At 51.0% G+C, this 22738-nt stretch overlaps 1 protein-coding gene across 2 annotated transcripts in view; it reads left to right on the top strand.

Annotated features, from left to right (window-relative positions):
* Positions 1 to 20842, top strand: part of Anxa6 (annexin A6) — a 32273-nt gene extending 11431 nt beyond the window's left edge. Inside the window, exons 10-24 of one of the 2 annotated variants that reach the window (XM_059270580.1) lie at positions 282 to 404; positions 1666 to 1724; positions 2990 to 3068; positions 4986 to 5067; positions 6315 to 6409; positions 6704 to 6817; positions 6910 to 7000; positions 8511 to 8590; positions 9118 to 9171; positions 13108 to 13125; positions 13972 to 14065; positions 14881 to 14976; positions 17207 to 17265; positions 18817 to 18939; positions 20430 to 20842. In XM_059270580.1, coding sequence (XP_059126563.1) covers positions 282 to 404; positions 1666 to 1724; positions 2990 to 3068; positions 4986 to 5067; positions 6315 to 6409; positions 6704 to 6817; positions 6910 to 7000; positions 8511 to 8590; positions 9118 to 9171; positions 13108 to 13125; positions 13972 to 14065; positions 14881 to 14976; positions 17207 to 17265; positions 18817 to 18939; positions 20430 to 20489 — 1227 coding nt within the window. In that variant the 3' untranslated portion in view covers positions 20490 to 20842. The remainder of the gene's footprint in view (positions 1 to 281; positions 405 to 1665; positions 1725 to 2989; positions 3069 to 4985; positions 5068 to 6314; positions 6410 to 6703; positions 6818 to 6909; positions 7001 to 8510; positions 8591 to 9117; positions 9172 to 13107; positions 13126 to 13971; positions 14066 to 14880; positions 14977 to 17206; positions 17266 to 18816; positions 18940 to 20429) is intronic. The other variant, XM_059270581.1, reaches the window with a different exon arrangement.
* The last annotated feature ends 1896 nt before the right edge of the window (positions 20843 to 22738 follow it).

Genomic DNA, 22738 nt, shown 5'->3' with positions numbered 1-22738 from the left:
GGCATCTGTCAGTAATTTCTCCACATTCATAATGCTGATCATTGTGACCGGGCAGCTGGTTTCCCTCTAGGCGTGTTCCAAAGGACAGCTTTTCCCAATCTTTCTCTCATATGACACAGAAACCTGTGGCATTTCCTTGGCACATTAGAGTAAATGAATATTTGCTATGAGAGATCCAGGAGCATGCGCTGTCCCATCCCTTCTCGGCTACTCCAAAAGTGCAGAGCGGATGGCCAGACATTCCCCATGAGCACTGTCCCTCATGCCCTCATGTCCTCCAGGGCCTGGGGACTCGAGACAACACCCTGATCCGCATCATGGTCTCCAGGAGCGAGCTGGACATGCTTGACATTCGGGAGATCTTCCGGACCAAGTACGAGAAGTCGCTGTACAGCATGATCAAGGTGAGCGGGCTTTGGGGGTGAGGAGGGGAGCAGAGAATTCCCACCACCACCAAGGTCTTGGGAACCTTCACAGGAGCAGGAGCGTGGAGGTCTTGAGCCTTCCAAGAGCTCTTGCTTTAGGGCATTTTCCAGGAAGTTGAAGCCCCAGGGGAGCTGGTAGCAGGAACAACTTGAAAAGAAAGCGTGGAGGCTGGAGAGATGGCTGGGCTATTAAGAGCACTGGCTGTTCCTGCAGCCAGGTTCAGTTCCCAGCACCCACCTAAGGGGTCACAACTATCTATAATTTTAGTTCTAGGGCATCTAATGCCCTCTTCTGGCCTCTGCAGGCACATGTGGTGCACATGCGTACATGCAGGCAAACACTTATACATATAATATAAGTAAAAATAAATAAAACTTTAAAAAGTAAGGCATGACTGGACCCTACAGGGCTTGCAAATAGATTTAAGGACCAGGATGCTGTCCCAAGGGCAGTGGGTGTCCACAGTCTCTGCAGAGAAGTTCACTGAAGAACACAAGTGAGCATTAATTAGAGAACCCTAGAGCCCGCTGGGTAATTAGTACTATCTCAGGGGTGGCCATCCCATGAGGCCTTGCCAAGAGATCATCAGACGTAGTAGTTTTATAGGCCAGCAGGGGAAAAGATCCAATTTGTACTCGTAAATGGTGTCTAAAGAGGATTTTTATGGGTGTCATGCCCTGGACATTCCATGGGGGAAAAAAATCTGGAAAAGTCCAGAATAAGCAAAGATGCTGTTGCACAGGGTCTCTACCCTAGAACTTCTCATAGCCGTTAATATTTTTGAGGTCCATTCCAAAGCCTCAAGGACTAAGTCATCTACATCATCGTATTTGCTTGACTTTGAGCATTTTCCCATGGGTTTGTTCATGGAACTGTACCTCCTTGAAATGTTTCCCTTGGATGTGATGCACCAGGGACAGTGGAATGCCAGGGCCATGGGAGGACAGCAAGTATCTCAGAATTCCATGATTAGTGAAGTCAACAGGTCAGTGAGTTGTTATTACTGGAAGTATTCATACCTCAGGAAATGTGGCAAATGGCATACTCCAGAGACTTGCTCCTTCCTGTCTTTCCCAGAGAGCTGGTGGCTGGATAGTGACCAGCACTGCACTGTTCGGTGGCCTCAGCCACTGCAGGCAGGAGGAGAGGCAGGGCTGGTGTGAGTGTTCTGCCCCGCCCCCTCTTCTTGTCCAAGAAGAGCCAGGGCTGTGTTTGAGGTCGCCTTTCCTCTCTCCCCAGAATGATACCTCTGGTGAATACAAGAAGGCTCTACTCAAGCTGTGTGGAGGAGATGATGAGTAAGTGGGTCCCGGACCCCAGGGCGGAAGGATGGCCTGACCCTTCTGGGGACCGTCCCCCATGGATGGGTCGATTGCATGAGCCTGGGTCTCCTCTGAGGCTGGAATGCCAAACGAGGGGCAAAGCGGCCTTCGGCATTCCAGTCTCTGCTGTCTTGGGGTCTGAGTGTCTGCACAAGTGTGGTCTACTGTACGTGGAACTCTCTGCTGGGTGAACTTGGAAGTCAGTCTGCCGTCTGGACCAGGGATTAGAATTCAAGGGATTTAAGCTGGGCATGGTGGCACACGCTAGAGGTGGGCAGATTTCTCTGAGTCCAGCCTGGTCTATGTAGCAAATTCCAGGCCAGTCAGGATTGCATAGTGAGACCTTGTCTCAAAAAGTGAAAGGAGGAGGAGCCAGGAGGAGAGAGCCTTGAGAAGCCGCCTCTCAGACGGCCTGGTGATGAGAACTGGCCTGGCTTCTTCCTGTGACCGCCAATGCATTCTGTGGAGAGCTGGGGAAAGAGGGGAGGTGGCAGGCGGGCTGAAGGGCCCTTCCTGGAATATTGAACTAGGTGACTGCGTCATGACATGACGATATTTATACCAAGGGAATTGTGGGTGCTTTGACTGCCTTCTCCAGGGTTCAATGGCCAGTTAAGGAAGGGACACGAGAGCTTCCTGTTGATTCCACTCAGGCCACAAGGCCGCAAGTCCCGTGCCACACACACTGGCCCCTCACATGCCCAGGTGCCTTGCGAAAAGAGATATGAGAATGATACGGCCATATCGGGCCCTTGGCTTATTTGAGAGGGGATTTGGACAGAAGTCACCAGAGGACTATAAGGAAGAAAGGAGATTGAGGGACTGTCCTACCTGGGCCTGGGGCCACCAAGGCTGCTGAGGAAAGCCCCACTGTACAGGTTAGAGGGAGCTCAAGAGAGGCTGGGAGAATCTCTGGACTAGAGGGTCCTCTGATGAGCTCAGGCTGGAGAATAAATAAAGCCAGAGAGGTCTGCGTTGGTGTTAGGTGTGTGTGTGTGTGTGTGTGTGTGTGTGTGTGTGTGTGTGTTAGGATACATGTGTTGGGGTGTACATTTGTGATTTCACCAAGTGTTCCTGTGTGTCCTTGGGCTAGAATGTGTGTGAGTGCCTCACCCTGTGTTGGTTGTACTTGTGTGTGTGTTGACTGTATGTGCGCGTTGGGCATAAGAGTGTGCTAGACTCGTGGGGTGTCGCCCCTGATGACATTCCCTCCCATCCTCTCCCGAACCCCTCCATTCCAGTGCGGCTGGCCAGTTCTTCCCGGAGGCAGCACAGGTGGCCTATCAGATGTGGGAACTTAGTGCAGTGGCCCGAGTCGAGGTCAGACCCTCCCCACTTCCTGCTTGGCCTCTACATCACTGCCTTCCTCTTCTGCTTGCACCTTTCCCGCTGAGCTGGTTGGCCCTCGGCTGCCCCCTGGTGGCCAACCTGAGCTGAGGCGTCTTACTTCTGAAGCTTCCAGGTCCTTGCCTTGGTTCTAACAGCCCGGGGAGTGTTCTGCCTGCTCTCTACTAACAGGGCTTCCTCCAGTGAGACTGACTAGGTTGGTTCCTTGGGAGCCTCTGCATCCTGGACCTGGCAGCTGGGCTTTGCATACTCGGCTGCCCCCAGAAGAGCAGAGGGTGCTCCTGGGTATATTACTACAGGGGTCAGGGATGTACTCCTGAGCACCCTCACACCTGGGAGTCCACGAAGGACAGGATGAAAGATTTCACAGAGGCTCCTGACAAATCAATCTAGACACTGTCGGGCCCTCACCCTCCTCGTGGCCTCTATGCCTGAACCTTTCAAACGAGGGGCTAATACATGGCGGTCCTGGTGGCCTAAAGGCCCTTGAACTCTGATGTTCTACTCCCCCCTAAATTTGAAGGCAAACGCTAGCACATCATATGAGGAACGAGCTTGGCCTGGCAGATGGAGGTGCCTCCCAAGGCATTAAGTAACACCCAACCTCTCAAAGAGAGCCTACTCCTTTTCGGTTCCACCAGCCTTTCTGATAAGTAAAGAGAAAAAATCGGCTTGGTGCCACATTGGTGCTGTACAGGGTGGCTGCCCTTTTACACAGAGAGCCAAGGGAGCTGGCCTAAAGTTCCATGGTCTTGGCAAGCAATAGCGTCTTAAATTTGGTGACCTTTAACCTGAGTGGGAGCAGGCATTACATTTATTTTTATGGGTGATCATCTGTTAATGACATGGGATACATTCTTTCTAGTTTGTGATAGTATATAAAGTATAAAATTATTTTTATCTCAAAACTGGGGATATAGCTCAGTAGTGTTTGCCTAGCAAGCACGAGGCTTTCAGTTTCATTGCTACCATTGAAAAATATTTTTTCACCTATTTATTAATTTGTTAAGTATTTTTGAAGTGTCTGTTACATGTTAGGCACTTGTTAGCACAAGAGGATATAAAAAGTATATACATAAGTTTAGGCATAGTGATGCCTGCCTTTAAACCCAGTACTCAGAAGGCAGAGACAGATTTCTGTAAGTTCAAGACCAGCCTGGTCTATTTAAATGTACTTGAAGATGGATCTGTCCGGGCTGAGATGTTGCTTGGTATGTCAAGCACCCTGCCCCCAAATTTTTCTAAATAAAGCTGCTTAAGCAAAAATCAGGTGTGATGATGGCCACTCTAATTCCAGCATTCAGAGCGGCAGAGGTGGGCAGCTCTCTGAGTTAGAGGCCATCCTGGGCTCTTTAGGGAGTTCTAGACCAGGCAAAGCTACATAGTGAGACACTGTCTTTATAGAAAATAAAAAAAAAAACAGTAAAACCCAAAAACCACTTAAGCAAAGTAAAAAAAGAAATATTAAGACATAGCAAATACAGGAAGCAACATGAACGTCATTGGGTAATGACTAAAATTTGCAAACGATTCTGCTTCTGAGTCTTTTGGCCTCCTTACCAGGGAGCCGTGGCTACACTTGGCATCAGGGCACCGGGGCAGGGTGGGTGGGATGCTGAGGGGCCCCGGGGGAACGTTCAGTCTCGGGAGCTGGGACTGAGCCGAGTCCAATTGCAGGAGCTGCCCCTTTCCTCTCCAGCACTCAGCTGTCCCCAGGCCTGAGACCCTGCTCTCTCAGCCCTGAGTGGCTTTGTGTGCTGTGCCTCCTCCCCCAGGCTGCTTGGCTTGGGACTCAGCCTGGAAGGCCCTTGCCACTCTGCATGCTCCTCTCTGGACCTGGTTCCCCGGGGGCCTCCAAACGCGTGCTGAACCTCGTTCTTCTTCTCACAGCTGAGGGGTACCGTGTGTGCAGCCAATGATTTCAACCCCGATGCTGATGCCAAGGCCCTGCGGAAAGCCATGAAGGGAATCGGTAAGGTGACAAGGACCAGGGAAGGCCCCTAGGCAGCAGTCCGGCAGGTTCGGCAGTAAGGGACTAGACAAGGGGAGGGATGAAGCCTCCAGCCAGGCTCTGCAGGATGAGGAGGAGTCTGTGTGGACTTCCTCCACCTCAGTGGAAAGGAAAGATAGAAGAGGGTTTAGAATGAACTTCATCGGAGTCTTTCCTGGACACCTAAGTGTCTGACCCCCAGCTTCTGAGCAGGAGCTCGGTGTAGAAGAAAGTACTCAAGCTTCAGGTGTTGACTTTGTAGGACTCTGGATAAGTCCTTAAACAGCTCTGGGTCTCACTTTCCCCGTGTGTAAAATGAGGTCCATTGACCTAAGAGCCCAGAGCCCCAGTGCTGGGGTGACAGCACTCCAGTTGTTGGCCCCTCCAGGCTGCATTGGCTGACCGTGGGAAAAGCCACGGCATGACTGGTCAGCTGCCTGCACCCAACTGAGTCTGTGCTTGGAAAGCCCTTGCTGGGAAGGAGAATGGGGGGTTGGTTTCTGTTGTCTTTCCTCCTCTCATACGCCCAGCAGCAACTCCCAAGGGGTCTTGCACCTCCTGGGTCTCAGTGAATTCTTCTCCTGAGAGTAATGCCTACCTAGCATCTCTATGACTGTGAGACTACAGGGGGAGGGCGGGGGAAATGCTCTGAAAATTAGATCCCTGTGTCAGACCTGAGGTTGGTGGCACTCATGTGACAGGCAGGAGGCAGTACCCCAATGCCTTCAGCTAACCTGCTATGCTTAGAGGGACTCCCTGGGAGCCACTGTCAGGGAACTGAAGACAAAGGAAATACAGTCACTAATTGTGCTGAGATTACAGAGTTGGAAGGATCCCTTAGTGGTTACTCGATCCTATTCATGTTAGAGATGTGGAAAATGAGTCCCAGAAAGAGGTAGGCAGCCATTGCCAGAGCCAAGGTTAGAACTCAGAGGCTCTGATACCCAACCCATTGCTTGCCACCCCAACTGCCAACCAGGTGCTCATGACCCAGTGCCCGCCACCCTCCTGGTTATAGCTTTATCTCATCCAGTGGCATGTCAGAAGAAAGCAAGGAGCATGGGGCCAGGAGCCCACAGAGGCCAGGAGGAGCCCACAGGGGCCAGGAGCATATGGCCACCAACCCAGGCCTTTACCCCGACAAAGATTGATGGGAACTATCAGTGGGGGGATGCTGGGGAAGCTGAGCCACAGAACCTCCTCTGAGGCATGTGGCTTTGGTGACCCAGGAACTGATGAGGCCACCATCATCGACATCGTCACACACCGTAGCAACGCCCAGCGGCAGACGATCCGGCAGACCTTCAAATCTCACTTTGGCCGGGTAAGGGTCCTTCCTCCCTAGTCTGGGTCTCACATCGTTACACCTCCCCAGTGAAGCTCAGCCTGTCACTGCCAGCTCTGGACAGTTAGGTACCAGAGGGCTTCATGGTAATGAGACCTCCCACCTAGTTGTGGCATCTTGGAATGTTCTAGTCTTGGGTCACTCTGTTCCCAATTCTTTGTGATCAGTGTGTGGTAATGTGTGTGAGATGGCTTGGTGGGGACACAGTCAGAGATGGTGGCAATTTTGTGTGGATCTGAGACCGGTGTGATCTTCTTGGGTCTGTCCTTGCAGGATTTAATGGCTGACCTGAAGTCCGAGATCTCTGGAGACCTGGCAAGGCTGATCCTGGGGCTCATGATGCCGCCAGCCCATTATGATGCTAAGCAGCTGAAGAAAGCTATGGAGGTACGGGGGCAAGAACTAGAGGGTGGGATGGGGAGGTACTGGTAGTCAGGGTCAGACCTGCAGCGGACATGTCCTTTGTCTGGACTTCCTAGGGGGCTGGCACGGATGAGAAGACTCTCATCGAAATCCTGGCTACTCGGACCAATGCTGAAATCCGGGCCATCAACGAGGCCTACAAGGAGGGTGAGTGGGGGGCCTGGCCCAGTGCTGCTGGGAAACATGGGGTCCCCCACCTGTCGGTATCAGCCCACAGCTCTGACCTACCACCTCCGTGACGCTGTGTAGGTGTGTGTGCAGGGATATGTATGTGTGTGGATGGAGACCAGGGTTCAATCTCAGGTACCATCCACCTTAGTGTTTTAGTTTTATAATTTGTGTGTGTGTGTGTGTGTGTGTGTGTGTGTGTGTGTGTGTGTGTGTGTATGTGTGTGTGTGTGTGAGAGAGAGAGAGAGAGAGAGAGAGAGAGAGAGAGAGAGAGAGCACATGTATGTGTAGATCAAAGGACAACTTGTGGGCATCAATTCTCTCTTTCTACTGTGTGGGTTGCAAGTATTGAACTCAGGTCATCAGGCTTGGCAGCGAGCACCCTTACCTGTTGCCGGGAGGTGACTGAGCAAGACCCACAGGTGACTGAAGAGTGCATGTGGGGAATGTTTGGGGACTGACTTCATTGGCCTCACCTTACTTCTGGAGACAGGCTCTCTTCCTGGTCTAAGGGTTGCCGGTTTGGCAAGGCTGATAGCCAAAGAGCCTCTGTGATCTTCCATTCTTCCCCTCACCAGCTGTAGGATGACAAGTAGGCACTGCCAGGCCTGTTTGGTTTGGTTTTTGCCGAGTGGGTCTGAGGATCCAGCTCAGGTCCTCGTGCTCCTATGACAAGCCCTTTACTGGCTGGGCTCTCTCCCCGGCCCTTCTCTGGGGCTTTAACAAACCTCTTAGTGTACTCAGCTCCACATCTAGGAAGAGTCGGCTGCCCCCAAGAGAACAGAGTCCTGGTGGTAGAAGACAATTTGCATAGAATTTGAGGAGCAGAGAGAGCATTTGGCCTGCTGGAGGGGGAGGGTGGCTTCATGGGAATGGGGCCTGAGCAGTTGCACAGAGACCCGCCCTCCGAAGGGTCTCCCTGCCTCATTGTACCCTGCACTGCTATAGTCTGGAAATCCTTAAGCTTTAGTCAAGCGGCCCTGGATTGTCATTCTGAAACACTGTGGCTTCTGGTCAGACCTCGAACAGCTTTCTTCCTGCAGAGCTTTGAGAAAACAGTCATTTTAAGTAGGGGAAGGGAGGCACGAAGGTCCCAGATATACTTTGGGGTTCAGTGGCTGCTGGGTATGAGGGATGGTAGAGAGTGAAGGAAGGCAGGGAGGTTCCACTGGAAGGTGTTGAGGCCTGGGGGTATAGCTCTAGATCCCTGCCTAGCATGCACAAGGTCCTGGGTTCAATTCCCAACAATGCACCAAAATGAATGGATAATGAATGGGAGAGGTGGGGAGCTGGTGCAGGAGTGTGGAGGGGCAGGCACCGGTACCAGCTGCCTCCTGAAATCAGCAGGAAGATAGCTGGAGGCCCTCAGGAACTGACTGCACACTCCTTCATCCCCACCTCTTCTGCCGACATGGCCCTGGCTCGGGTGTGACTCTCACTCTCCAAGCCTCCGGCCTGCAGCTGCTCACACCTTTCTTCCTATCTCAGATTATCACAAGTCCCTGGAGGACGCCCTGAGCTCAGACACATCTGGCCACTTCAGAAGGATCCTCATTTCTCTGGCCACGGTGAGTGAATTCGTGGTTCTGAGGTCCATTCATCCACAGACTACGAGAGAGCATGCCCCGCCACTCACCCCCTCGCCTCCTCCGGGTTCCACCTCAAATCTCTGTGTTCCCCTTTTTTGTTGTTTTGTTTTGTTTTTCAAGACAGTGTTTCTCTGTGTAGCCTGGCTGTTCTGGAACTCAGTCTGTAGACCAAGTTAGCCTAGAACTCACAGAGATGCACCTGCCTCTGCCTCCCAAGTGCTGGGATTAAAGGCGTGCGCCACTACCACCCTGTGAAAATTCCTTTTTGATGGTTGGTATTGTGACTTTTTGGGTTTCTTTTGTGTAGGCCAAAGCCACACGGGTGACTCTGTCCTGTGATCCTATAACCCAGGGGCCACGCCACGTGGCCTGCCCTGGAATTGTTTCGGTGTTGCAAAAGATGAAAGGGGGTACCGGGAGGTGACTGAACAAGACCCACAGGTGACCGAAGGGTGCAAGTGGGGAATGTCTGGGGACTGACTTCTCGACGGTCCTGTGTGTGACAGGGGAATCGCGAGGAAGGAGGAGAAAACCGAGACCAGGCCCGGGAAGATGCTCAGGTGAGACTCCCGCCCATCTCCAGCTGGCGGGTCCCTGCCAGGCAGTGGCTGTAGGTGGGGCAGGCTCCTGGCTGGGACATGGCTGGTTCGACCGACAGATGCCCCTTTACCTCCACTTGAAGAAGCAAAGCAAATGCTTGAGGGTTTTCAGAGTGGACTTGAGAGGGTGAGCTTGCTTCCTGGCACTTCCCATGTGGATAGTGGGCCCCTCAGAACTGTAAGGCAACCATAGGTCACCCAGGTTCAAACCTCTCAGCCCGCAGTGGGAAATGGAAGTCCAAGAGGGTGACTGATTTCTCAAATCACACAAGCAAATTTGGCCCTGGGAGACCTGACCCAGAAGGAAGGGGTTTGGAATCCTGCTGGGCAAGAGGCCTGAGAACCAAATGTCTGGGTTTCCTATCTGAAAAAATGAGACCAAAGTCAACGCGAGTGACTTGGCAAAGTGTAGCAAGCTCCTGAAGGCTGGTGCTACTGCCACTCACCGATGATGGATCCCAGGTACCCTGTGTCCAGTGATGACTGGATACCGCCAAATAGTGGCAGGGGAGAGGTCACCAGAGTCCTGGATGCTCTGCTTCTCAGGCTTCTCTGAAGCTGTGCTTAGAGGCTGGGCAACAACCCCGTGTCATTTCCCCTGAGGAGCACTGCGGCTGCGCAGCCCCCACTGAGGTCCTCACTACTGTCCCCGTGGACCTGAGCCGGGTCTCCATCTGTTGCATCCCCACCTGCTGCAAGAGCTGCCCCCTGCTGGAGATGGGCATAGATGCCCCCAACCGTAACGCTAGCATCCTGGGGTTACAGTTGGTCACTAGAAGGAGCGTTAACAAACCCAGAGTCCCAGCTGTTGAACCCCCAGCTTCACCAGCAGACAGGGGCTGAGACACCAGTGGCAGCTCAGCCATCCCTAGGGTAGCCTGATGAAACTGAAACTGCGAAGTTAGGCACACCCCTGCACTGGGGGGTGTGGAGGCTGAGGCAGGAAGAGCAGGAGCCTAGCCTCAGCTCCCCGAGGCCCTGTCTCCAAAAGAACAACACAAAACCCCAACAGCCCCCAAGCCCTCCTTACAGTTCGGAAGGTGAGCCCTTTAACGCCCTTCTGTGTGCCAGGTTGTTTCTCCTGGGGAGGACAGCAGCCTTAACCTGTTTCTGAATGGCTTCAGTTTGATTGGCACTCAGGTCCAACTATCTCCAGTCTGGCTGACACAATACCCTCCAGGACCCAGTACCATTATCTCCAGTACTCAGCTCCTTGCTCAAGAAGCTGTAGTCCAGTTGCCCAATTCTTTTCTGAAATACAATGTCAGAAGCGCCAGGGTCCCAGTCAACAGGGCGTTTTCAATTATATTCAAGTACAGACGTTCATAGGAGCTAGCCATGGGGTAACCCCACTGTCGTTTACTGAGCCCACATTACACACACACACACACACACACACACACACACACACACACACACAGCAGGTGTTTATTTAGTATTCATGGGCAGCCTCTGGGTGTAGCAGGAGGCTTTGGATCTTAGGTTTCACCAGCATCCACCCTGTACCCTGACTTTATCTCTAGGTAATGCTGTTGCCTGGTGCCTGGTCTGCCGTGGATGCTAATGGGTCAGTGGTGGTCCTGGCCCAGCAACTGCTTTGCAAGGGAAGGGGAGAGAGAGAACCGGGGTGGAGGCAGTGGAGGGACCCTTTGAACCATAGCCCTGACAGAGGCTCAGTAGCTTCTCCATGAATAAGGAGCAGATCCTAGTACAATCTGTTTCCTGACAGCTAGCAAGTTTTTGTCTCATAAGTAATATGTATGCTTTCAAAAAATTTAAAAAATATAGCTGAAGGAAAAAAACAATCTTACTCCCACCCTGTAGCCATCACTTAATATAGCTATTCAAATTGAGCTTTGTTTTTGTATATATAAATAGTTTCCCACTTATGGCAGTTAAAATAAGCAGGCAGAGTAAACCTCCCCTTTAATCCCAGCACAGGCAGGAGGCTCCGTACAAGTTCAACGCCAACCTGTTTTTGCAGAGTGAGTTCCAGGACTGTCCAAGGCCCTATTGAAAGAAAGAAGGGAGAGGGGAGTGATACATGGGGGTGTCAGAGGGCGGGTTCAGGGGTCAGTTCTTTCCTTCTGCCTTATCAAGGCAGAGTCTCTCCTGCCTCAGCACTGCTACTGGCCCTGCAAGCTTTCACTGGCTCTCCCTGTGAGAGTGTTGGGATTACAGATGTGCACCCCTGCATGAGTGCCGGGGATCACACTCAGCAGGTTTTCATGGCAAGTGCTTTGACCAGCTGAGCCATCTCGGGTCCGGCCCGAGTTAATCATTCTTCAGTGGCATCCAATCCATTCACATTGCACAGCCATGGCTGTTACCCCGCCCCCTAGAACTCTTAACAAAACTGACACTCTGAGCCCATGAGCCAGTGGCTCCTCACGTCCTCTCCCTCTAACCCACAGCAGCCTGCTTTCCGTCTCTGGACTTGACCCCTCTGCAAGCATCACGTTAGGGGCTTGTCTGCTTGTAGCTGGCTTACTTCACCCGGCACAATGCTCCCCCATGATTCAGCTAGGTGACTGAAAGTATCGAAAGCCTGGAGTAGCCCATAAGCCTTCTAAACGGGATCATCGTGGCTTGACATTTAAATCTAAGTGAAATAAAATATTTTTACAATGGGGAATATGATCATAAAATTCCGGGGTGGGTAAAGGAGCCACCTAACTCTGGCCTAATTGAGAGCCACATCGTCCATGCATGTACTGCCTGGTGAATATGAGTATTATTTTTCATCTAGATAAAAGAAGCACTAGTATATACAATGCATATGCACATATGGACTTATGCAAATCATACAGAGAAGTCTTGTTTTTATGGTGCTGGGGTTCAAACCCAGGGCCTTACTCTATCTGAGCTTCTCGCCTATCCCAGTCTTAACCTTTTTTAAAAAAGAAAAAAAAAAAATGTGTGTATGTGTTTCTATGTGCACATAAGTGCAGTGCCTGCAGAGGCCAGAAGAGGGCAGCTCCTCCCCTGGAGCTGAGGTTATGGGCAATTGTGAACCATCTGCCATGGGTGCTGAGAACCAAACTCAAGTCCTTTGCTAGAGCAGGACCTGCTTTTATCCACTGAACCTTCTTTCCAACCACTTTAATTTTTTTAAAGCTTCATGGGACCTTGAACATGGTATCATCTGTAATCCCATAACTCAGAAGGTAGAGGCAGGAGGATGGCTGTGCAGTTAAAAGGCCTACCTGGGCTGCTATTTGGTGAGCCCTTGTCTCCAAAGAGAAGAAAAGAAGCCAGGTGTAGTGGTGCATACCTGCAATCCCAGCACTCAGGAGGCAGAGGCAGGCGGATTTCTATGAGTTCCAGTCCAGCCTGGTCTACATAGTGGGTTCCAGGCCAGCCAGGGCTACATAGTGAGACCCTGTCTCAAAACTAAATAAATAAAGCCTGGGATCTCGGTCTATGCAGGAGAATATGAAGGTTGGCAGGATGCTGGGGAAGGACTAAGGTGACAGTTCAGGTACATGGAGACCAGCTGCATTTATTCCCAGACATCCTGGGTCAGAGCATCCTGGCTCACAAAAGTCCTGTCCACAGTGTTCGCTCCACAGGCCATTCTCCTTAAGGACAATGCTCCTAAGGTGTAGTGTCCACCTATGCCACGTGCCTGTGACTCCCAGACCTCAGCTGCCCTGCCTTTCGGTCTGGGACCTGAGGGGCTAAGGTGACAGAGTCTGATAGTCTTCCGCTCTGAGTTCTAGCCCAGAGATTAGAGAAAGGATGTGTCCCCCACAGTCCTTCACTGTGACCCTGGGGTCTCTTGGGACCTCTGGCACTCTGAGCCAGGCTTTGGGGCTCCAGGGTCCTCCGGCCGCTCACTTTGGCCTCTGACTCTTGCCTCCCTCTCTCCCTCCTCTCTCTCCTTCCCGCTCTCAGGTTGCTGCTGAGATCTTGGTGAGTGTTCTGTTCTTCACGGGGAGGTACCAGCCTCTGAGTCAAGTTCTGCTGTGCTTGGGCTGGGCTGAGTGGGGCAGGATTGGGCAACGAGTGGGGCCCTTTCCCTCACAGCTTCTCTCTCTCCCCTTCCGGGCCTTTCAAGGACTCGGTTTTTAAAGGACCCGGTGTGATAGTGCATGATTATAATCCCAACACGTGGCAAGTGGAGGCAGGAAGATCAGGAGTTTAAAGTCATCCTCAGCTTCTTAGAGAGTTTGAGGCTAGCCTGGACTACACAAGATCCTGTCTCAAAAAAAAAAAAAACGGGGGTCGGGAGCAAAGCAAGTGTTTCCCATGCTTTAGCCATTCATCCATCTCTGGCTTGATTTATGCCGTATAATCACCAACTATGTTTGTTGCCCTTAAATTGATTCATTATAGTTTTCTTTTTTAAACCCAAAGTGGGTTTTTAAAAGAGAATCCAAATGGGATCAGAGGTGAGCTAGCTAGGGAACTGTGGAAACTTTTAGATGGTAGAATAAAATGCATTTGCCCTTGACCCCAACTGGGGGAACCTGGCTAGGACATTTTTGCTCCTTCACACACATCCCCAGAGGGATTCTCTGGTGACTGGGGAGAAGTACCAAGTCCCTATACCCAGCTCCAGCCCCATCTCTGGGTCCTGAGGACTTCAAAGGGAGATGGAATGACCACTATGCTCCAGAGTTGAGAAGAGAAGGGACCAACCTCAACCCCCTTGGATAGCTGGTCTAACCCCACCCTGCCCGCTTTGAGCCTCGGCAGAGACAGTCAGACTAACCACGCTTTTCTCGTGTTAACCCTTGCCCCACCTGGGCTCTGCAGGAAATAGCGGACACTCCCAGCGGAGACAAAACGTCCTTGGAGACTCGCTTCATGACGGTCCTGTGCACCCGTAGCTATCCCCACCTCCGCAGAGGTGAGCCTGCAGGACCCCCCACCCCTCCCAGTGTGGCAGTGGGAGCCCCAAATCCGACCTGAGCCTCCCAGCCCTCTCCTTACTCTGGTGTTAGGGGACTCCAGAGCCTGTCCTCAGCCAACTCCCTTCCCCACCTTCCAGAAGCATGTGGGACACCTAGGATAAGGAAGGAGCAGCCCATTTCACCTCAGAAACAGGCAGTATGAAGGATTCCGAGGTGTGCTGTCATGGTGCTGCTTGCCAGGAACAAAGCAGAGAGGGGCGAGGTTGGCACAGGACAGGCCACCACAGCTGTGTGCAGTGGCAATCCTGAAGTCCCCTGTCGCTGAGACGTTTGCTGCCTCGAATGTGTCCGCTCAGTCCTTTTCAACACTCAGATCCTGGGAGCCTGACGCTCCGTTGCCTTGACTCCAGCCCCCCACTTATCAGCTGTGTGGCTGAGCAGATGACTGAGCCTCTGCTCCTTGATCCCCTTATCTAAGAATTGGGGTTTTAGTTGTGCCTCACATGGTTGCCAGGATACCAAACCTACAAGAAACATAAAGTAGTCGGCCTGTGCAGGGCACGCAGAGCCGCTTGGGTGTCATTTTGATTATTATATAGTAAGCAAGTCGGGGAATAAGAGGGAACCCAGAGAGGAAGACCACCCTGCGATAACAGAACTTGCCAAGCCCTGGGGCCAGAACCTGCCTGTCACCTCAGCCTTACCCAATACACAGCATACACTGTGAGTGTACTGTGAGCATTCATGGGATAGGTAGGTCAGGTGACCCTGCCCAGCTGGTGTTCACCTCTCCCTCACTTCTCTTGGCCAGTCTTCCAGGAGTTCATCAAGATGACCAACTATGACATAGAGCACGTCATCAAGAAGGAGATGTCTGGGGACGTCAGGGATGCGTTTGTGGCCATCGGTAATTGGCAGGCACCAGGGGAAGGGGCTGGGGCGTTGCTGAGAGTGTGGGCAGGTTCCCTAGAGGAACGTAACCTTAGCATCATCCTGGGAACGAAACACTGTCTCAGATCACCTCCCCTGCCAAGGTGTGATTGTGGGGGACAGCCTGAGGACATCTTCAAGGCTCTGGGGGCAGGGTGAGAAAAGGGCATCCCAGGGAGAGGACCAGGAGAGCAGAGAAGGGCAGTGCTCTGCAGGATTGCAGTGTGTGTGTGTGTGTGTATGTATATGTATATATGTGTATGTATATATCACACACGAGACACAGCGTATATGCACACATGAGATTCACAGCACATGTATACATAAAGTGCAAGATGCCTTCATTCACAGGGCACATACTGCATGTGTACACTAGACACACCTTAAGCATGTTCTCTCATACCACATTCTTCCGCCGAGCTACCACCTTTTTCGTTTTTTTGTTTTTTATTTTTGGGTTTGTTTTTTTTTTTTCGGTTTTTTTTTTTTTTTTTTTTTTTTTGGTTTTTCAAGACAGGGTTTCTCTGTGTAGCTTTGCGCCTTTCCTGGAACTCACTTGTTAGCCCAGGCTGGCCTCGAACTCACAGAGATCTGCCTGGCTCTGCCTCCCGAGTGCTGGGATTAAAGGCATGCGCCACCACCACCTGGCCCTTTTTCGTTTTTTTTTTTTTTTTTCTTTTCCTTTGGTTTTTTGAGACAAGGTTTCTCTGTGTAGTTTTGGTGCCTGTCCTGGATCTCGCTCTGTAGACCAGACTGGCCTCAAACTCACAGAAATCCACCTGCCTCTGCCTCCTGAGTGCTGGGATCAAAGGCATGCGCCACTGCCGCCCAGTGGCTTTTTCGTTTTAAGTTTCTTGTTACATTTTACTATCTGTTCTGTGTGTGTACACATAAATGCATGTACAGGTCTGTGCATACCATAGAATGTGTGTGGGGGTCAAAGGAACCAACTTTATAGAGTTGGTCCTCTCCACTATGTGGCTCCTGGGGATTGAACTCCGGTCCTTAGGCTTGGTTTCAAGTCCATTAGCCTGCTGAGCCACCTCACAGCCCAAAGATCTTGACTTTGAAAAGGTCTCTTTGCCTTTTTGGGTCTCATTTCTCACTGTGTACATATGGATCCATACAGAGCTAAGCGTAATATTGCATCCTGTACTTACCTTATGGTACCAGCAGGTGGCGATAGAAGACTTTCAGAATATCTCTATCAACTGCAAAATGCATCTTGAATTTCAGGAATTCTAAAATGTGGAGGAAAAGTGTTTTAGATTAGATAAGTGGAGGTGTTGCTTACAACAGCTCCTTACCACCTACAGCAACACCAGAGAGGCAGGACAGCATAGCGATCAGAAGCTGGGGAGCTAAGTGGGAACTGCCACGTGATTGCCGTGTGTCCCTGGGAGAACACGGAACCTGTCTCAGCTTCTGCACTCTGTGCCAGGACATGAAAACAGGCCGTCTACCCAGTCCTCAAGTGACACAGAAGTTGTTAGTCACACACACACACACACACACACACACACACACACACACACACACCCCATCCCTGCTCAGAACATCTCTAGAATCTGAATTTCTCGAGTGGAGTCTAAAACTCATGTTGTTTTTAGGTTTTGTTTTTTTTTTTGTTTTGGGGTGGTGTGTGTGTGTGTGTGTATGTGTGTGTGTGTGTGTGTGTGTGCCACATTTGTGTGGTAGCCTGTGAAATCCAGAAGAAAGTGTCATATTCCCTAGAATTGGAGTTAATAGGCAGTAGTAAGTGGCCCAAAGGAAGATCTGGGAACAAAACTTGGGTCCTCTGGAAGAGCAATAAGTGCTCTTAACCCCAGAGCTATCTCTCCAGACCCAGAAATTCAGTTTTTAGCCATCTTCTCACATGCTTTTAATGCACTCAATTGGTGGCCCTGCATCCAGCATCCCTTAGGGCTTAAATCCCATTTACGCATTCTGCTGACCTCAGTCAGCTTCACACATCTTCACTGTAGAAAAGATGCAGCACATAACAGAGTGAGAAATGGACATAGGGACAAAAAGGGAGTAGCACCGTGGAGGGGATTAAAGTGACACCTCTGAGCAAGGCAGGTGGTTAGCAGTGACCTGCAGACCCAGTCCGTTAGTTGCAGTAGATAGAGAAAAGCCCTGCCCAGGGTCTGAGTGGCACACAGCCTCTGACCAGATTCCCTGCTTCTCTCTCCTCTTCCCTACAGTTCAGAGTGTCAAGAACAAGCCTCTCTTCTTTGCTGACAAACTGTACAAGTCCATGAAGGTATGGCATCTGACCTGTTCATGAGCACCGTCTTTCCCAAACCAACGGGCACAGATGTGCACCATCCCCCAGATGAGGACTTCAGGCTGCTGTTTTCCCCACTTGGCTATTTATCAGCATCTGCCTTTGGCCCAAGGATAGTCTTTCTCAATCGGGGTGATTTTTGTACCCCTCCACCCAGGGATATTTTTAATATCCAGATAAATTTCTGGTTGCCAAACTTAAAAGAGTATTCCTGTTGGCATCTGTTGGTGGGAGTGACCAGGGACGTTAATATACCCTGTTGTACACAAGATGGATCCCTATATCAAAGAATGATCCAGCCCAACTGCTTGAGAACTCACTTGGTGTCAAAGCCTGAGCCTGTGTCTACCTCTGACCACAGTTGACCCCCATGCAGTGCTATGGGCCCGCGGTAACCCTCTTTATTTTCTAGAAGAACAAAGACAGTAGAGGGCAGTTAAACTTGGCCCATGTCTTATACCCAACAAGTGGCAGAGCTGGAGGGAGAGGAGAGGGAGCCCTGGTGCTCACATATTCCAGATCCTGTGTTAGTTTCCAAGACTTTTGTAATGAGTTTCCACAAACTGAATGACAAGAACATAATCTGGTTCTAAAATCAAGGCATCGGTAAGGTCTGTTCCTTCCTCTCCCATCCCTCCCATCCCTCCCCTGCCTCCTGGGGGCTGCCAGGAGCCCCTTGTGTGCCTTGGGTTTGGCTGTATCGCTCCAGCCTCTGCCCTCATCTTCGTGTGTATGCCTGTGTCCCTGCTCCCCTTAGCTGCCACCCCGTGCGTTTAGGGTCCTAATCCAACGTGACTTCATTTTAACTCATGACAATGGTGTGTTACTTAGCTTTCCATCTCAGTGGTACAGTATCTGGGAGGAAAACCAAATTAAAGGATGAAAAAATGGATTTGGGCTCAGAACTTCAGAGGCTTCAGCCCATGGTCTTCTGGTCCATTGCTTCTGAGCCTGTGGTGATGTAGACTGTCATGGCAGGGAGCACACGGGAGAGCAGAGCTGCTCACTTCCTGGTAGCGGGAGCAGAGAGGGGGGAAAGGACTCGGTACAAAGTCCATCCTCTAACACCCCCCAGGACTGACTTCACCTTCCCACTTCCCAGTAACGCCACCAGACTGTATATACATCAGTGCACTGACCTGTCGAGGAAGTCGGAAACCTGAAGATCCGCTTCCCCAAATCTCTAGCTCTGAACACTGCACTGGGGACCAAGCCTTCGGTGCATGAATTTGGGGAAGGATGCATCCTCCAAACCACAACAACACAAAGACTCTGTTCCCAAGGTTACATTCTGAGGTTCCAGGAGGATGTGAATTTTAGGAGGGCCTGCTCAGCCCACACAGGCCCTCTGCACCTCTCTGGCCAGTCCTCAGCATAAGGAAGTTTGATTGGTACTGTCTGTGGAAGATGGCGATGGAATAATCTGCCTGGTTTGGGAGGGCAGAAGCAACAGGCAGGCAGACATCTGCTGACCCAGCTCTGCCTCTCCCTCATGCCCCATGTATCTCTTCTTCTGGACCCCACCAGGGTGCTGGCACAGATGAGAAGACCCTCACCAGGGTGATGGTCTCCCGGAGTGAGATAGATCTGCTCAACATTCGGAGGGAATTCATTGAGAAATATGACAAGTCTCTACACCAGACCATTGAGGTGAGGGAAGGACTCAATGGGCTCTTGGATTACCATGTAATTCAGGGGACTGCTAAAGGGAGACCCGCCTTGTTGGGTTTTGCTATGAAAATATTTCTTTTATTTTATGCGTATGTGTGTTTGCCTACATGTAAGTCTGGTGCCCTATAGAGTTCAGAAGAAGGTGGCCCTGGAGTTGCAGAGTTGTGAGTTGCCATGTGGGTGCTGAGAACCAAACCTGGGTCCTCTGCAAGCGCATCAAGTGCTTTTAACTGCTGAGCCATTTATCTAGCCACTGGTTTTTACTTCTTGTAATTGTATTAAAGTATAGTTTACAGATTGGTCAGGTGGTAACAAATTACCAGCACTAATTGTCAATCAACATACCACAAAACTGATCTTTTTTAAGAACACAATTCAATATTTATTTATTTACTGGTAGTGGGGACTGAAACACATGCTAAGTATACACTGGACCACTGAGCTATTAACACCAACCCTTCTTAAAAAAAAAAAAATTTTTATTTTGAGACAGGGTCACTATACTACCCAGGCTGGCCTTAAATTCACTTTGTAGCCCAAGCTGATGTTGAACTTGCCATCCTCCTGCCTCCACCTCCTATTTGCTGGGATTACAGGTGTGTGCTACCATACCTGGTTCATACAGTGCTAGAGATCAAACCCAGGGCTTCATGCTTGGTAGACAAGCAGTCTACTAACTGAGCCGCACCCCTAGTCCCTCTTTTAGAGTTTTGATTTATTTGATATAGTGCTCTGCATTGAAGCTAGGCCTTCATGCAGCCTAAGTGAGCGCACTATAAATGAGCTATATTCCCAGCTCTGAATTCTCCAAGTAGCCATGTATCCTGTAATCTGGAAGTATCAATAGATCGAAATCATTCTTGACTGTATAGTGAGTTGGAGGCCAGCCTGGGCTACATGAGACCTTGTCTCCAAAACCGAAAACATCATAAGTAATAGAAGCCCATTGTAAATGGGGATCTGTGCCACTGGGGAGGGTCTGGCCTCCTGGCCTGAGTACAGACAGACCCTTGTGGTATATCAGAGTAAGTAGTGTTTACCAGCGTTGTTGCTGGCCTGGGCCTTGATGCAGGGTGGCTCTCTCAGATGATGGGCTGTAGAACAGTGGGTACCAAGGGCTGAGGAATGTGCCTGGCTTCCTGAAGTAAGACGGAGGCCTCAGGCCCTTCAGTGGGAAGCGGCAGGGCTGGTCGGACAGGAGCTGGGCCGGCAGATGGGATCCAAGCTGCTCCCAAAAGGAGGCACTGTGCCTTGCAGCTCTGCTGGGTCAGGTTCTAAAGGGCCGATTCCTGGAGGTACCAGGTGTGTGTCTGGAGAGGTCTCGCTGGCCTTGGTACAGCAACTGGGTTGGTGACCGAGATGCTGACTGAGATGCTGAGGGTCATGTCTAGGCTGATGGCCACTAGGAGGCTGGGGAATTTGGGCCAGAATTCTTCCTTTCTCACTCTGCTTTCTCTCTGTTCTGTCAGGGTGACACCTCTGGAGACTTCCTGAAGGCTTTACTAGCTCTCTGTGGTGGAGAAGACTAGAGCTACTGGTCTTGGTGGCCCCTCTGCCAAGCGGTGGCCAGCAGCACCAGCCACCGTGACCTGACCAAGCCATTGTTCCAGCTTCAGAGACTAAGGAAGGAGGGGTGAGGGGTGGAGTTGGACTGTCATTCAGCTGGGCCTCTCTTTAGCCATCGAGGGTCCCGGGCAGTCCCTTCTGTTATCCCTCCTGCTCGTGGCTGAGTGGCAAGAGAACCACAGCCACCAATCACATTCACCCCTGCCTCCCTTCTACCTCCTCCCCAGCCCTCCCTAGTTTCCAGCCCTCGACATAACCCCTGCCCTGATTCCGGCTTTGTCACATCTCAAAACATACCCAGCCTCTGGCTATAAAATGAGTGATGTGTGTGCTTTGAAGGGCGGGCTGTGGTGGCTGGTGCCAGGTGAGCATTCTGGGCTGAAGGAGATAGATTAGTTTGATAGAGTGGTGATCCCCCCGGCCCCCCCCGCCCCCCCACCCCCGCTGTCACCGTCCAACCTGCTAAAGTACTGACTGAGGAATTTCCACGCCCAGGTTTCATGACACCCTGGGCTTCAGACCTTGGGCCCTTCCTTTCCGTTCTCTGGCCTCAGTTTTATTATCTGCAAAATGAGAGGCCAAAACATCTTGGCTTCCCTTCTAACTCTGACCTCCTAGACCAAGCCTGCAGCTTGAATCTTATTCATTCTTTTTTTTTTTTTTTTTTTTTTTTTTTTTGAGCTGAGGATCAAACCCAGGGCCTTGTGCTTGCTAAGCAAGTGCTCCACCACTGAGCTAAATCCCCAACCCCTTATTCAGTCTTTTACAAGGGGAAGAAACGGGGCTAAGGAGATAGTTCACTTCAGCAAGTTCTGGGCACGCATGAGGACCTGAGCTCAATCTCCAGAACCCATATTAAGAAAGCTGGGTAGCCACCAGGCAGGGTGGCGCATGCCTTTAATCCCAGCGCTAAGGAGCCAGAGGCAGGCAGATCTCTGTGGGTTCAAGGCCAGCCTGGTCTACATAGGCCAGCCAGGGATCCTGAAAGACCTGCATGAAAACAAATGAGCATATATAAACAAAGAAACAGGTGCATTGTGTATTTATAATCCCAGTGCTGGGAGATGGAGACTGGAGAATCATGGGACTTCACCTCCTCCTGCTTCTTGGGAAGATACAGAGTGGGAGCCTACATCAAGCCCAGGAAGTTCTAGCCTTCCTGGGGCTCAGGTCCCCCAGTCCTTGCCTCCTGAATGCTCTCCCTTTACAACCAACCCTGTACTTCCTCTCTGACATCCTCAAGGACACGATGCCATCAGTAGATTCATCAAGAGAGGTAGGTGGAGATAAGCCATGAGGATCCACAGCAGCTTCACTGTCCATCCTCCCACAGCCACCTTCTGCTCTGCACTTGGATCTGAGATTTTCCAGGTCCTGTGATGGGAGGCTGGCTACTGGGCAGAGGGATCAGCCCTGACCCCTTGGCTGGCCCATCAAGGTTATTATTGTACTCCGGGTGTTCGGGATAGAAGCTGTCCACATGGACAGTTGGAGATTCTGGGTCTGGTCACTTGTCATTTCCTCACTGGGTGACCTTGCAGTTATTCACTGGCCTCACTGGGCCTCGGTTTTCCCATTTGTATAGTGAAGGATTGGACGTGATGAAGAGTCGGACATGATGATGAGTCTGAAACTAAGAACACTTAGCTTCTCAGATCTCTTCCCTTCTTCCAGCAGGGCTCCTAGGAGTCCAGGAGCCCCGGAGGGAGGGTCAGCTGAGAGTGCTTTGGGATATTTGCCCAATTTAACAATTAACAAAATGGCTCGTGGTTTTGGAGTCAGACTTCTTATCGGTGTTGTGAGCTGTAGCCTCTTTGAACCTCTGTTTGCTTATCTGTAACATGGGCTCCCAAATCTTCTCCCATAGCCCTTGTGGGAATCCAGTGAGAGGTTCTCTGAAGTGCTCCACCAAGCATCTATTTTCCTTGAAGGCAGCTGGTATCACCGTCTGCTTTGAGCCAGGCTCAGTGGCAGGAGCTAAGAGGTAAATTCACGAGGTCTCTGGGCTTGGACGTCAAGTGGGTCAGCCTTGGATCATAGACACATCCAAATTGGAGAAAAATGATGCCCTCATAGACACATATAAAGCTGGTCTCTATGGCCAGCTGTGATCTCAGAACTTAGGAAGCCAAGGCATAGAAGGTTTGAGGTGAGCCTAGGCTACATATCAAGACCCCCATCTTAAAATGGGGCTGAGGGGATGGTTCAGCAG

The sequence above is a fragment of the Peromyscus eremicus genome, chromosome 8a, assembly GCF_949786415.1.
Source record: "Peromyscus eremicus chromosome 8a, PerEre_H2_v1, whole genome shotgun sequence".
Classification (NCBI taxonomy): domain Eukaryota; kingdom Metazoa; phylum Chordata; class Mammalia; order Rodentia; family Cricetidae; genus Peromyscus; species Peromyscus eremicus.
The sequence above is the reverse complement of the archived record's forward strand: the minus strand, read 5'-3'. Positions and strand labels throughout refer to the sequence as shown.